Below are 15,631 nucleotides of genomic sequence, written 5' to 3' on the forward strand. Positions count from 1 at the left end.
ATAGATATTCCCTAGTAAAATCTCATTTCACAAAAGTACTTTACAGTAGTAAAGCAATTTGCACATGTAAGCACTTAGTTTATTAAAAAAACACTGGAATAAATTAATCTAAGTAAACCATGCTTTCACATTGTAAGAAAAAACTGATATGCATGCAAATTTTAAAGATAAAACATACAGTACAAAAACATGGGGAACTATTTGTTTTAAGAGAATGTCAAAAGAATTTTGTTCAAACTTGTACAACGGGCAACCAATTTAAAAGCAGTGAGTGGACAGAAAGGAATAGCTAGGTTGAGCAACGTAAGTGAAAGTTATACTAAAAATAAAACCAGAAAATGGGAGTTAAACAGGGGAACTGCCATGCAAGTAGACAAACAAGTCTGGACACTTGTTATCAAAGATAAAATGAAAGGTGTAAAACAAAGTATGTGACTAGAATTGGATGAACACCACTTGGCACACAATCGCACCTTTCGAGCAGTAAAAGCCATATATGAATTTGTAGCATCAAACTAGAAATTACAGATAAAGCAAAAACACTCTCTTTGCTAATGCTGCTCAGAAGACACACACAAGCAACTACATTTATCATGAAATGTCATTCCTCAAAGGGAAACTAAACCTTAAGAGAGTCCTTCTACATGAAGTCAAAGAGAAAATAAATTGACCTGACTTTATATGCCTGTAAGAATTACAAGAAAGGATTTGCAATGAGCTAAAGCAGCATTTATTTCTGATGTTCCTAATGAAGGGGGAAAAAAACACATAAAGCAGGAAGTCTATGAGTTCATTAACAGTTCCCTTGTTCAAACTAAAAGGCCCAATCCTTTCTCTGACACATCAATCTGAGAGAGCACATCTGTTATAATGGTTAAGCTATTATGTGCCAGAAGATTACGACCCATTAGTGCCAATGGACAGAGGAAGAAAGCACTCTAAGTTCTGTAAACAAATAACATCTTTGTTACCTTTTGAGCATAAGTGAAATTCCATCTTTCAAAAAAAAAAAAAAAAAAAAAGAAAAAAGAAAAAAGGGATATAGATCTTCTAACACAGTAAACTAATTTACATGCTTACAACCACCTCATAAAAGAAAACACAAACAAAGCAGATATCAGGTCCTATCAACTCTTTCCAGGTTCTGTATCCACTAAAAAGCAGAGCAAAACACAACACATACAAATGTTCTCAAATTACTTAACACTGCAACAAAGCTCAGTTAATGACAAAGTGCAGGAAATTCATCCTAAACAATGTGGTTAAGGAACTACCATACCCAAGTTATTTTATCTGGAAGGAATACAAAAAAAAAAACTTATTTATCTAGGAACCTGACAAGTTATTTACATCCTGGGGGCTGTTTTTCCTGATTTTTTCCTGGGTTTGCTTGATAGAAAATTATTGCATATAAAATGTAGGGCAATTCTCATCATTCAGTACTACCTTGTTGTAAGCCCTATTAAGTGGAGGAAAAAAAGAATAATCTTTTTAACAAAAAGAAATAGACTATTTCTGTCTAAAACCAAGAATTTACCAGGAAAAACAAAACAAAACCCTGTTGAGACTTTACATCATCTTCTACTTCCCCTCCCTCCCCCCTTTTTTAAAAAAAAGTTTTACTGAGAACAGAGTTGTGCAGAATTGGAATATTCCTCCAACAGAATTTTTTTTTTTTTTTTTTTTTTTTACCCCTTGAATCAGTAAGTTTGATATATAATGATATATAAAGATGTTTCAATAGGAAAGGACAAAACCAAAAGTCCTGTGCCTCTAGCTCTGCAAGGTAGGTTCCTTGATACAATTCAGACAACAAAAGCAATCATCCATCAGGCAGGACAAGAAGCACGTACTCATAAAAATGAAACACTCTGTTTAACTTTTAATGTTCTGAGATTTTTTTTCAACAAAGTTATTGCACCGAATGACTACTGCATACGTTGAACATTTTAAAAATAACCAGCATTCTTTGGGATCTATTCTCACGATCAGAGGGCTAGAATGCCTCTCCTCTGAAGACAGGCTGAGAGAGTTGGGGTTGTTCAGCCTGGATAAGAGAAGGCCAAAGGGAGACCTTACAGTGGCCATCTAGTACCTAAAGGGGGCCTACAAGAAAGCTGGGGAAGGACTCTTTGTAAGGGAGTGTAGCAATAGCACAAGGGGTAATGACTTTAATCTAAAAGGGGGGAAGACTTAGATTACATATGAAGAAGAAATACTATGAGAGTGCGAGGCACTGAACAGGTTGTGCAGAGAAGTTGTGGCTGCCCCATCCCTGAAAGTGTTCAAGGCCAGGCTAGATGGGGCTTTGAGCAACCTGGTCTGGTGGGAGATGTCCTGCCCATGGCAGGGGGGTTGGAACTGGATGGCCTTTAAGGTCCCTTTCAACCCAAACCACCCTGTGATCTAGCTACAGCGTTAAGAAAAACAGCTAAAATTTGGGAAGTAACTAACAGTCCTTTCTGTATCTTCATATTACTGATCTGACTTTCCACTGTTTTATTTATAGTGACACTACAGTAGTTTCCTACCTGCCTTTTGCATACATTGCAATTTCTTCATTTTTGTTTTGTTTTCTGTATCAAATACAAGCATTTGCTCTCTGCCAATGCAGAGGATCCTAGCTGGAGACTTGCTCAAATCTCTCTGCTTTCCTTTAGGTCTCAGCAAAACTCTTATCAGTCCCACATTACTTACATGCTCACTTTTTCACTGATCTGTATGGATGTTTCTTTACAATTAATTTTGTTTTTTAATAATATAGGACTATCTTTGACAAAGTTTTTCTACAGAACTTCATTTTAAAGGCATGTCCTCTTCCTCATTCCGTTTACTAGAACACTCAGGGAGTGTTAACAAACACACGGAGAATGAGCTCCTTACAAAAGTCATGTTTACATTGGAGGAAAATATACAATTTCTAAGGAATTTAACTAGGAAGAACCTACTTGTTTCTCACTTTCCTGAAGATGGCAGTTTTCATCTACCGCATCTTGAACGGATGTCTTGAGTCTCTCTGTATTAATCTGATACACTTTTAGGGTGGACTTGGCCTAAATTGAAAGAAAGAAGCATTGTTTCAACTGCGTAAGTGAAGATACAACAAGCAGGGGCACCATGGTATTGCTGTACTCATTCTTAACTTTTCTATCCTTACTATATACACACTCTCACATTTTTCCCACAGTTTCAACAGCCTTTGTTGATTGAAGTTTTGCAACACTGTATCATTGTGGACTAAAAGGGTAAAGAAAAGACAAAGGTACTCCCCACTAAATGCCAATCACTACATGAAATTAAAAGTTGTTAAATCAAATCACCAAGAAGAAGCCTTAGCACATCTCTTAGTTTACAGAGCACATTAATTCTGCACACTTAGTAGGCAAATTTTTAAAAATGTAACTAGATGGAAAATAGAGAAATTATGGAGATTTGAAAACAAATGATAAAAATCAGACATACCTCATCAACTTGTGATTGAACAGATTTTGCTTCATTCTCTAAAGACTCCAATCTTTCCTCAATTTCAGCCACCTGAAAATTATTAGTTTTTAATATAGCTTCCACAGATTTGACTGGAAGTCCAGGCAATTGCTAAAGCTACTTTATTTTTCAAATTGAGAAGGTTGATACTGCCAAATCAGGGAAAAGAGTTCTTTTTCTGAACATTTTCTCACATGGGTGTTATTTTGCCAGTACGGCACAGGGAGTTTGAAGACACCAAAAGGGGAAATACAGTTTTTGTTTAAAAAAAATATATATACATATTGTCTTCTCAATAAACAATAAGACAATATAATAGACAATAAGACAATAGACAGTATAATTCCATAGGAATAATAAAAAAAACAGTAAGAAGAGTAAGAGCAACAAAGACAGGATTATTTTTATTCTCACCAAGTTATCATTTTCTGTCTGCTTAGATTTTTCTTCTTCCAGTTCTTTTTCTAGATCTGCAATTGCCTGGTTGAGTTCTAAGTTTGACTTGTTCAGTTTTTCATGCGTTTCCTAAATCAAATTGTTTTGACAGTTAAGACACTTGACATTGACTTGACTTCCTACCTGACTACGTAGGAAGAATATAAGTACGTTTTAAATATCATTTTAATGCAAAATGACAAAGTACATTTAACAAACATCACAATATCAAGGATAAATCTCAAAGTTCTCTAGACTCTTGTATGCTAACAAAGCATGTAACAACTAGATTTATACAGCCTGAGTTGCAGAACAAAATAAATCTGTTTTTTTATACAGTGGATTTGATATTATATAGCCTATGATGTATTTGATTCACTTTTTTGGAACTCTTTTACGAATATAAGCTTGGGGGATATAAGCAATGTAATTACACCTGATTTTATTACTTAAAACATGAAGCTATTCTCTCCTTATGTGTCACTGAAAAGCACTGGTAATTTTAAACTGTGCTCCAGTAGCTTATAAAATAAACTTGAATTGAATCACATGAGAACGTATTTAATGCAGTGCTCTCTCTGCTAGAAACAGGAACAGTTTACTGTTTAAGTAATTAAATATTGTCTAAAATGTCATTTACTCTAATATCAATCATTTTGTTTCCATTCTGCTTTTAATTCAGCTGTAACAAAAGCTTTTCTTAGTTAGTCTTACTTCTGTGCTATTTTCAGTAACGCAGGATTAGAAAACCAATCCTCACAATTACGCAATTATGTTTTTAATGTGCATAGCATTTTCCTGAAATACTGCCTTACATTGCTTAGATAATTTCTATTTATCTTTTTACCTCAAAAAAAGCTGCATCTGTTGATTCTTTTGTAATGTTGTCGTCCTTTAGAGAAGATTCTAGATCTTCAAACTAAAAAAGAAAAACTTTATGTCAGAATGGACATCGGGAAAAAAAAGTGCCTAAATAATAGAAATAATGATGTTCTAGTCTGAAACACAGCCATCACCTCACAAATATATGCTGCCAGAAATCAGGACAATCTTAGCTTGAGTACGTTATCAGAGAGGTATAAAAAAAACCCTTGATCACACTGACAATGTGATACACAATAAAAAGCACTGACATAAAAAGCATTTAAAGAATTACTTCTAAAAATTTTAAACCTTTTTTAGTCACAGAATCAGGCTTAAGTTTAGTAATTCAAATACAGAAATTGGATCAGTTTATCAAATGACACATGTGAAAGCAATTAATGAGAAATATTACCTCTTTTTTGCAAAGGCTGAGTTTTTCAAGAATTTTGCATTTCTCTTCAACTAGTTCAGCAATTTTGTTGGCAAGCTGTTTTTCCCTTCCTATAACAAATAGACAACGAAATGTTGCAGCATTCACATAATTGCAAGTAGCAAAAAAACGAGTTTAAGATAATAATGCTCCAAACTATGAAAAATAAGCTTACCTACATAAAGTCGACTTCTAACCTGAAATAAAAAGAATAAATACTTGAAAACATCTGATTAATCACTCTTGCATAGTAACTGAGAACAAGTTTTTTAGTTTATGGTTCTATGATCAGGTTAAACATGGCATTTAAGGAATATAAATACAGGTTCCTGTCACACAACCCACTATTGCCAACACAAAGTTCCCAACCCACTATTGCCAACACTTCCCACATACAACTCTGTGGGAAGTGCCAAATCAGCAGCTGCAGCATGAGGTCTAGTGCCCTAGAATCAAACTACGGGACAAAGCCTGTTACAAATGGCCTGGACAAAAGATGCAGAAGTTGGCTGGGCCAAAGATTTTACAACAAAAGACTCCTCTCATGGCTGGGCCTGGATCATGTCTCTAACATATAAGGAGTCTTTGATTTTCCCTGTTTCTTTCTTATTCAAAGACAAGGAGACCAAGTAAGAAGGGTAGAGTGAAGACACAATTATGCCTATCCTATCAACCCCAAAAGCAAAAAGTTAAACCCCACTGCTTTTGAATAAGCAACTATTCATTCTTCAGAAGACCACTCAGTGCAGTTTTAAGTACGGATAACTGAAAAAGCTGTCAGTAACTTGTAATATCTTGGGCCTTAGTGATAGATCAGGTAACACATGAGAGGAAAACAACACTAACTAGAGTTGCTGCTTGACTCAAGTATCAGCTGAAACTCGTCTTTCAAAGCATCTAAAGCAATGAAACATAGTTAAAAATCAAAAACCAAACCAAACTGCTAAGAGATACAAGGAGTAACACAAATTACAGATTTGTTAGCTTAAACAAATATGGACTACCCCTTCCAGACAATCTGAATTGCTGCTGCAGAATAAGTGGTGTTTTTCCAGATCTAAGGAGACGTTAGAAGCTGAAATAAAAATGCAATTGCTCTTATCTGAAAAAAATAAAATGCTACGCAGCCTATTTTCAAACAAAATTATCATTAAACCCAGCACAAAAAAAAAAAAAGTCACCCTCTGACTACTTAAGAGCATGCAAAAAAATTAAGAAGTTTACTAAATATTGAATTATGGACACTGAATACATTTCTTTAGTAGGGAGAGTTTGGTAGGCAGGTGTTATTGCTCACATCCTTACCCACTCATGACTGAAACCAACCCATACCTCAAAATATCATCTGATGTATGTGTTAAGAGGTTTCAGCACTACATTTCTCCAACACATCAGCTTAATTCTCACAAACTGACAGCAAAATCAGTTCAGTATTCCAGGAAACAGAATCAAGGTCACTGGCTGAAATGTTTTAAAATACCTGCCTTGATGGGACTCCATCCAGATTGCTTTTGCTAAGTTACCTTGGGAAAACCTGAGTTGATCTAGCTATAGCCAGAACAGTCAGATCAGTACATACAGCGATATGTACATCCATCAAATCTCCACATCCCATGGAAATAATTTAGGGACTGACTTTTAAAATCTGGGGTAGATATAAAAAGGGAAAGAAAGAGGAAGTCTTACTGTTTTGAGTTTTATTTCATTTCCTCTACTGACAATGGCCACTCGCTACACATCCAAACACTTCCCATCTTGACAGAACAGGCTACTTCCCAAATTTTCTCCTTTTTAGGGGGAATACAAATTAAATCACAGCAGATTCAAAGTTCCGAAGCATTAGATACCCTGAACACTAACAATTTCAATTTGAACACTTACTGACTGATAACTTCTATACAGGAACAGGAAAATTGTAAAGGCTCCAACAACTGCAGCACAAAACACTAATTCCCAAGGAAAACCATACAGATCAGGACCAGGTCTCATCTCTTCTGGCAGCGAAGCCACAGCCTGAAAAATAAAATCAAAAGTTTTAACTAAGGAGATTAATTTCATATTTAACACTGAGTGATGCAAACAGACATTATTGAGTGATGGAAATAGACACTAGAAGCAAATTAAATCAATACACAAGGCAGTAAGTACAGGCTTGTACTTTTTTTTTTCCCAAAAACTCCATGAAATTGGTTAACAGAAGCTTTTGATTTTTAATGTACACATTTAGTAAGTGAAGAAAAAATAGTAGAGATTAAACAAGATATTATGATGATGATGAAATAACGCTGAGTACTTCTCCTTCTGAACCTGCCAATTATGGTATTTCTTTCTTCAGACTGTCTACGTTTTAGTACTCAAATAGTCAATACCAGCCAGTATTTTATGATTTACTGTTAGAAAAATCGTTTAGTAGGAAGATCTGCTCAACCAACCTCACTCTAAAACGCACAGTCAATGAGTCGGTCGCTGTAAGCACTTACACCCACTCGCGTTTTGTACGTAAAGGGATATCGCTGTTTTCTCAAAGCAAACACATAACCTGCTTCAGGCAGGTGCCATTTACTACGTGCAGCGCGCCTTTAACAACTTAACAACGTGTTGCAGCACCACGCAGCCTCAGCCCCCGTTCCTCTCACAAATCGCTCAGCCCACCGCTACCTCAGGACAACCGGGGGGCGCAGCAGGGGGTGCGGAAACCCGGGCGTGCTCTCGGTCCCCACCCGCCGCCAGCCCCACCTGAGGCAGGCCGGGGCGACGCCGTACCGGGGGCCGCCTCCCTCCGGTCCCCTCCGGTCCCCGGCGCTCCCCAGCGCCGAGGCAGCGGGCCGCAACCGGCCCTGAGGGGCTGCGGCACTCACCCTGCGCGCCCCCTCCAGGGCCGAGCGGCAGCAGCGCCGCGCCGCGTCCCGCAGCCCCAGCCACAGCCCGGCCGCCGCCACGTCCAGGGCGCCCCCGCGGCCGGCGGCCGCCATCTTGGCGCGGCGCGGGCCCACCAGCGGCTCGGCCCCCTTCCGGCTCGCCGCTTGGCAACCGGCCCCTACCACTGCCGCGGGGCACGGGGGGGAGGAAAAAAGGAAGAAAGGGGAACGGGCGGGACAGCGCCGCGGGACGAACCACTGCGGAGTGAAGGGGGGCGCTGCGGCTGGGCCGCGATGAGAGAGTCACGGGGGGGGGGGGGGGCTCAGCGCCCGGCCCCGGCGCCTCGTGAGAGGCCGGCCGCTGCTGGCGAGGCTTACCTCCGCTCCTTCCATTTGCCCCGTGTAACACCAGAACCTTACAAAAATAAAAACACCGGCGGCTGGGCCGCTTCCCTCGGCGGAGAGCTCGCCCCGGCCGCTGTCCCCGCTCCTGTGACACTGGCACCGCGGGGAGGGGCAACAGGTGGCCCGGTGACAGGCGGCGGCGCACGCCCGCCGGGCCACACGGCACAGGGCTCCTGGCCACCTCCTTCTCCTTGATTTTTTTTTTTTTTTTAATTACATTTTATCTTATTTTTTTCACATAAACTTACGACGATTTATTTTCGTACGTATGCTAAGTCTGTTTTCACAATGCAAGGTGAATGACTTGCATGTGAAACTACCGCCAACAAACTGACAGGTAGAAGGTGGAAGTGCCTGTCCTGATCACATCAAACACCACAAAAATGAGAGTTGCCAAAGCAGCAAACTGTCGATGAGCATTGAAATCCAGCCTGCTTCACTAGAAAGAAAGCAAAACCCTTCAGCTTTTTTTCTCCTAGTCTGTGACTTGGCCAAAATCTATTAAGTCTGCTTTTACCTGGAAATCGGGTAAAATTAGGCGTGGTTTTTAAACTTCAATCACACAACCCAAACAAAGTTAAAACCAAAGTGTCACATTGATAAAGTTTACCATATATACCAGATACCATGTATCTGATATTACCCTTCTGTTTAGAGGGGATAGTGCAACATTGTCTACCCTTTCTCACATTCCCTTGGCAACACTGTTTTTTGTGAAATTAACATCTGGTAAAGTCCCCTTCACTTTGTCCCTAGTGCTAAACTTAATCCCACTTCATTAATTAATTTGCTTTTGATTCCCCCCCAAGCCCACCCTCTCCAGTTTCACTCCAAATCATCTCCTCATCTAGAAGGCCTTAACTTTCATGACTTTTCACTCCATTAGCAGAGTACAGAGCAGACCTGTACATATTTCTCACCTATTCCTTCCCAGACATTATTTCCCATATAAGTTCTCTCCATGAGGTTTCCACTGAATTCCTTTCCCTGTATTTGCCTGGTATCAATCCTTTGGCTCCACCATCCTCAAGCATCTCCCTTCACCTAAATCACAAGAGCCCAAGGCCATCATAACTCTCCGCTCCTCTTCCAAAGCTGTCTCTTCCAGAAACTCACCCCTTCCACCCCAGGCACCTCCAGTCTTGTTTACCATGCTTCACCTTTATCCTATCTCTAATTCCTGTCTCCTGCAGAAGTCCCCTCTCTGTTCCACCCCTTACCCATACCACACATTCCTCAGCTGAACACAGAAGAATGCCCTTTCCTCCTCCCTCCCCCCCACCTTTTTTTTTTTTTCTTCTTAGCAGAAATATAGAAATTAGGGCTGGGTTGGAGAGGCAAACTTGCCTTAGTTTAAAGTGGCAGAAAAGAGGCTAATTTCCAGGTGGAGAAGCAGATGAGGCAATTCTGAAAGGAGCTTTCTGCTCACCTAGCAGAGGACATAGGCAGGTCATAGTGGAAAGAGGCTAGACTAAAACTTCCTCTTTCCAGTTGTACCTTAACCAAGTAATAGGTTAATTAGGTTAACCTAATTGTGGAGGGTGTATTTAGGCAACCTAAGGACTTTCATCTTAAAGAAAAAAATCTTATCCTTGTAATTGAAATTTTACATTTTGATATTTAAGACATCCCCATAACAATCATAATATAAATCATATTTATATTTTTAATATTTCCTTAGAGAAATATTTTAATGCGGTCATGGATGATGTGAATCTTTGGAAATCAAAGCTTTGAAATTATATTTTTAAAAGTGATGGAAGTATTCTGTTTATTTTACTTATCCCAACCAAGCTTTCTAAGGCCATGCAAATCAGTCCTGCCATGAGAACTATTAATGAAACTCATGGTTCCCTAAAGCAAAAAAAAGTGGGGAGGAAGAGGGCAAAAAAGGCTGAGTTCATCAGATTCTGAATTGCAAACAGAAGCAGATGAACAGCAGCTGCCTTGACATTTTCTTTTTTCCAGCTCTCTTATTTAGTATCAGATATTCCTAGAAGCAAGGGGACTGCAAAGGTTTTATTAAAAATAAATTTTCTTTCCTTCTCTCCTGTCAGAAGTGCATTTCAGAACATGGCTAACAACTGGCTTAATTTTGCACCAATTTCCAAAATACTATCACATAAAGAACTCTTACCTTTTTGATAATACTTGTCATTGCTGAAAATACAGACTTTATCAACTCCTTAATCTCAAGAGCATCCAAGCACTGAAGAATCTGATATATCCAGCTTCCTTCTGGTTTGTTTATAAGGAAAACAAACAAACAAAGAAGATTTTGTATTACAGTGGTCAGCTTAATACAATTCCAACTATTTTTTTTTTGAGATTTCAAATTTATTTTCCTTCAAATTAGGATTTTTTTCACATACCATTACTTGGGATGTAGCTCTGAACTTGGAAAACGTTATCTGAGAAAGGCTTTTCACCATCAAGTGGTAAATCATCTACTGAGCTAGGTATTTTTTCTTCAGAATTTACTGAAGGAATTACTATTCCATTTGAATGTTGATCACTGTTGCATTCACCGTCAACAGCTCCATTCATTACATATTTCTCCTTTGGCATTTCTTCCAGAAGTTTTCGTTTACTGGCTATTCCTGCAAATAATTCTGAAAGGACATAATGTTTATTTTTAGAGGATTCAACTACCCATTCACAGTTTTTTTCCCCTCAAGACATTAAACTCCACTGAGATTTTGATCTTACATTTTTTAAACATTTTCCTCAACTTAAAACCAAACATCAGAGTGCTTTGTTAGATTAAAAATGTGCTGCAGATTTATAATTTAAGCAATGCTAGTTCAAATCATTGTCTCAGAGTAGAGTTTGGAGGACAGAGCTTTAAAGCAAAACTGGTATTGCAGCGCAGTACATAAATATTAAAGAAATATTATGCTCTTTTTTTTTTTTGCCTTCTAAACAGCAGCCTGGCTTTCTAGCTTGAGGGGTTTTAGAAAGCTAGCTGTAATGATATTTTTTTCTTTAAAAACTATCTTCTATTTTGTGGGCTTCTGGGGTAAAATTTTTTCTGATACTTTCCAGAGCTCAGATTCATTTTCTGTGTTTTTGTATCTTGCACAGTCTGTTTTATAATTAATAGAGCAATTACAGATTTTCATACCAACCTGAATGGCCATAGCTGCTTTCTGACTCTTGATTTCTCATTTTAGCTTCAGTGTTTTCCAGCAGTTGCCTTTCCAATATCAGTTCTTGTTCTGAATCGTAAGGTTCAACTGGCTCTTTTTTCCCACCAATTAGTATATCAAAATATGATCCAATGCTACTTGAGGTGCTTTTGGTGTCACTAAGAGTATGCACACTTTCTGGTATCTCCCCAGCATTTGGCATGTTACTGTTTGAATCTATTATTTCTTTTGTATAAATTTCATCTTCATCTGTCACTGCTTTAACTGTCTCCTTTGATTCGTTGTCCATGTGTGATTCTTTCTGGTTTAAAGTCTGCATTTCTTCATTCTTACTTGCTTTATCTTCTGTTTCTCTGCTTTGCTGATCTTCCATAGCAATTGTTTCTTTCTCAGTATGCCCAAAATTTAGAACATTACTTAAACCCAAATTGAACCAATTTGATTGGTATTGCTGGCTTTCACTATTTTGTTCTTCTATCAATAACTCTGTGACTGCTGTTTCATGTTCATTATCGGGATGTCCATCCACACCAGAAACATCACGGCTCTCTGGATCATTTTTTTCTGATACAAGACCAACATCCTCTTTCTCTTTACCAAAATACAGAAAGTCCGTCAGTCCACCCTGAAACCAACCAGATGCTACAGGCTCTTGTTCCTCCTTATCATTTGTCTCTTCTAACTCATTTTCAGCAGTTACTATTTTTCTGCCTCGGTAACTATTTTCTTCTAAAGAGTCAGTAATTGCTTTTAAGTTCTCTTCATCATTTTTACTTCCTGTGGTAAACCATCCTGCAATATTGGAAACCATCCAACTAGACTGAGCTGGAATGGGTTTTAATGGGAGACTGTTTTGAATTTCTGGCTGCTCAGCGTCTTCGTTTCTATTCTCATTTTCAGTAACCAGCTTTGTGCTTGCAGACTCCTCCTGACTCTGAGATTCCTTGGAATCATTTCCAAAAGCTGATTCAAGTCCTTCTTCATTTTGGTTGGAGTCTCTTATATGATTTAAGAGTTCATTTTCTTGCAGCTTTGATTCTGCATCAGATGCTGAATATTCACTTTCTTTGTTGGGGTCATGTAATGCACTGTCTTCATTTTCAAAAACATATTCATCTCCATCAAGACAAAGGAAATCAGTTTCCTAAAAGAACAATATTAACTTTTAAAATACTCTAACATATAATTTTCTACAGTGCTGTGTAACAAAGTAAAGCATCTTTACTCTCTTCCTCTGTGTGTATGTATAGTCTTACACAAAGTACTGTAAGTATTTATATTATTCCTAATGCTTCTATAACATTTATTAGATAAAAAGTTATCTTAGAGAACAATGAACACAAATGGTGCAATAAGAAAGGAACCATGTTTTGAATTATCTGAAAAAAAATATATGTTGAAACTTGAGCTTCTAACTGGGTATTAGATTTTCAATAGTTGTGAACTACGCTGGAGAATCCGGTGATGTTGATTTACCTTGGTGAGCACTTCAACTTCTTCTACAATTAAAACTTCTTCAACCTTCACAGCATCTTTTGGGAAATATCCAAAATCTTTTCCTTTCTGTAAGAAATATAAAAGGAGTGAGAGCACTTACACGGTAGTGGTAAGTATATGATATGCTTGCATATATGCTAGAAAAGTATGAACAAACAGTAAGTTTATAGGACTGTCCTCCACCTCCTTCATTTTTTTTTTTGGTCAAAAATGATTTATTTTTCCTTCACTAAAGTGTTCCATTTGCTACTTCAGAAAGCAAAAAGAATATTATTCTAACTATTATTTTCTGTAGTCTTAACAGTCCTTAACTGAGCACAGTGTTATGTACACAGATGGTCTCTGCTAGCTCCTAACAGGATCAGATGCAAAATTTCCATTTACTCAAGTTAGAGAACAATAACACCTTAATAACTAATGACCCATAAAAAGTTACAAGGAAAGTACGATGTGAAATCCAGGTATGAGACCAGGTGCTGCTGAAGAGAAAATGGCAATGAAGACAACACTGCAGAACATAAATAGATGATAATGGCCAAAAGAATAATGCCAACATAAGTAAGAGTCAGTCTGACGATGAAACCAACCACTAGCTTTACAACAAAGCACTGCACATGGCCTTTAATGGAGGAATACACCTTGGACAGCAAGAAGGAATGAAGTACCTGCAAAGATACTCTTAGATGCAGAAAGAATGACAGAATGCCACTGTTAACCAATAAATGTCATACATCATTTGGGAAAAACAAACAAAACAAAATAAAAACCACCATCATAACTGATGTATTCTGGTTTTGAAACGTTTACACTGTTTTACCAGCAGTTGGATTTGGATTGGTGCATCCACTGCCTTTTATCTATACCTTAACTTTAACTATAGCATAACTTCAGAGCTGTTCTAACTACATTGTCAATTGTTCCAAACCATTAAATGTGTGTGATAACTTCTCTGGGAACTTTCCTTGAGCACTGAACTGTGAAGTCATGTCCCAGTTCTGAATTGCCGATCAAGCAACTGTAAAATCTCCTTACCTGCAGACCTGTAGGTAGGTACCTGGCTCACTAGACCTGAAGGTTTTTAAGGGAACGAGATGTAATCATTCCAGCCAAATGATTAGATGAAGGAGTCAGAAAACTTGGATTCTGATCTTGACTTTGTTTCTCCATGAGTAATCTATGGCCAGATTTGATTTTCCCTTTTATAGAAAGATATCAACAATGACCCATCTCCCAAACACGATGTTGATCCACAACTGGTTAATGTTAAAAAAAGATGGAAGATCCCTAGAAGCAAGCAGACTGCTATTACAATGCTATCTAAATTATTTATGCAGAAAGCCTATCAGATTAAAGTACTTACACTTCCTGTCCACAAATTTTCATTTTTCCTGGAAAGTCTGGAGTATACAATTATCTCCTCCCCTGTTTTGAAGTTAAGATACCGGCAATCAGGCCCCGAGTAGTCTGTAATGGCTTGAACTCTGCTCATTGCCGCTGGAATATGTAGGAAGAAAGAAACAAGTAAGTATTGTAGCCACTTTGTTTGAAGAATGTTATTGAAGAAGTGTGTTATATAGATAAACATTATATAATTTATATACATATTTTTATATATATATACACATTTATAATTTTATATTTCAGAAATTGCAAGTTAAATCTAGCTGTAATTGCAGGGATTTTGTCTGCTATTTTGAATTTATTAATATTATAAATAAAATAGTTAAGCTCTAGTAACAGAAACCTAAACACATTGTCAGAAACAAAATTTACAATTCAATTTGAATGACTTCGCTTTCTAGTTGTCTCCACCTCTATCTCCTATCATAAAAATCATGGTTTATCTATCATAAAAACCTCCACTGATGTGCTCTAATCAGTTTGGTGCCCATTCCACGTGCTGCCCTAAGACAGATATCCCTGAGCACCCAGAACCTGGTGAAGTTGGAATGGCTCCACAGGAAATAAATCCAGGAGCATTCTGTAGAATTCTGAGCATTCTGTATGGAAATGTCTTTATTTATTGTTGTGTCCCCCCCCCGCCCCGGTGTCTCAGGGGCTGGTCTGACAACTTCCTGCAGAGCTATTTAATCCCCAGGAACTCCATAACTAGTTACTGCTCTTCATGTTAAAGAAAAAGCTACATTACAGTATCTTTAGAGAAGGATTACAAAAAAACAAAAACAAACAAAAAAACCACCAAACAGTTTGCTTAGAATAGAAAAAATACAGTATTGGAGAGTAGGTTATGAACCTACTGTAAACAAAAAATATGTTCTTTATTAGTATATAGACTACCATGTACATTTAATTACCTTTGTAATTAATTCCCTGTAAGGAATGAGTTAAAATACTTAAAAGTTGTTTTATGCTGAATTTTTGAGGAAACCTGAGAAAAAATAGCTATTAAAGAGTTTTTCATTTTAACTGAACGTCAATCTTTAGATACTTGCACAACACGATCCCTTAAGTAGGTTTTTCAGGAATATCTTTTTTGTCATTTGAAAAAT

General features: G+C 37.8%; 1 protein-coding gene across 1 annotated transcript in view; it reads right to left on the bottom strand.

Annotated features, from left to right (window-relative positions):
• Positions 1-15,631, bottom strand: part of MIA2 (MIA SH3 domain ER export factor 2) — a gene marked incomplete at its 5' end in the record, with an annotated part of 33,401 nt that overhangs the window by 17,505 nt on the left and 265 nt on the right. Inside the window, 12 exons of the mRNA XM_084287295.1 lie at positions 2,949-3,053; positions 3,463-3,534; positions 3,898-4,008; positions 4,766-4,837; positions 5,195-5,283; positions 5,388-5,409; positions 7,094-7,225; positions 10,613-10,713; positions 10,848-11,075; positions 11,604-12,768; positions 13,101-13,187; positions 14,482-14,615. Coding sequence (XP_084143421.1) covers positions 2,949-3,053; positions 3,463-3,534; positions 3,898-4,008; positions 4,766-4,837; positions 5,195-5,283; positions 5,388-5,409; positions 7,094-7,225; positions 10,613-10,713; positions 10,848-11,075; positions 11,604-12,768; positions 13,101-13,187; positions 14,482-14,615 — 2,318 coding nt within the window. The remainder of the gene's footprint in view (positions 1-2,948; positions 3,054-3,462; positions 3,535-3,897; positions 4,009-4,765; positions 4,838-5,194; positions 5,284-5,387; positions 5,410-7,093; positions 7,226-10,612; positions 10,714-10,847; positions 11,076-11,603; positions 12,769-13,100; positions 13,188-14,481; positions 14,616-15,631) is intronic.

This window comes from Netta rufina, assembly GCF_964035555.1.
Source record: "Netta rufina genome assembly, chromosome: 5".
Taxonomy (NCBI): domain Eukaryota; kingdom Metazoa; phylum Chordata; class Aves; order Anseriformes; family Anatidae; genus Netta; species Netta rufina.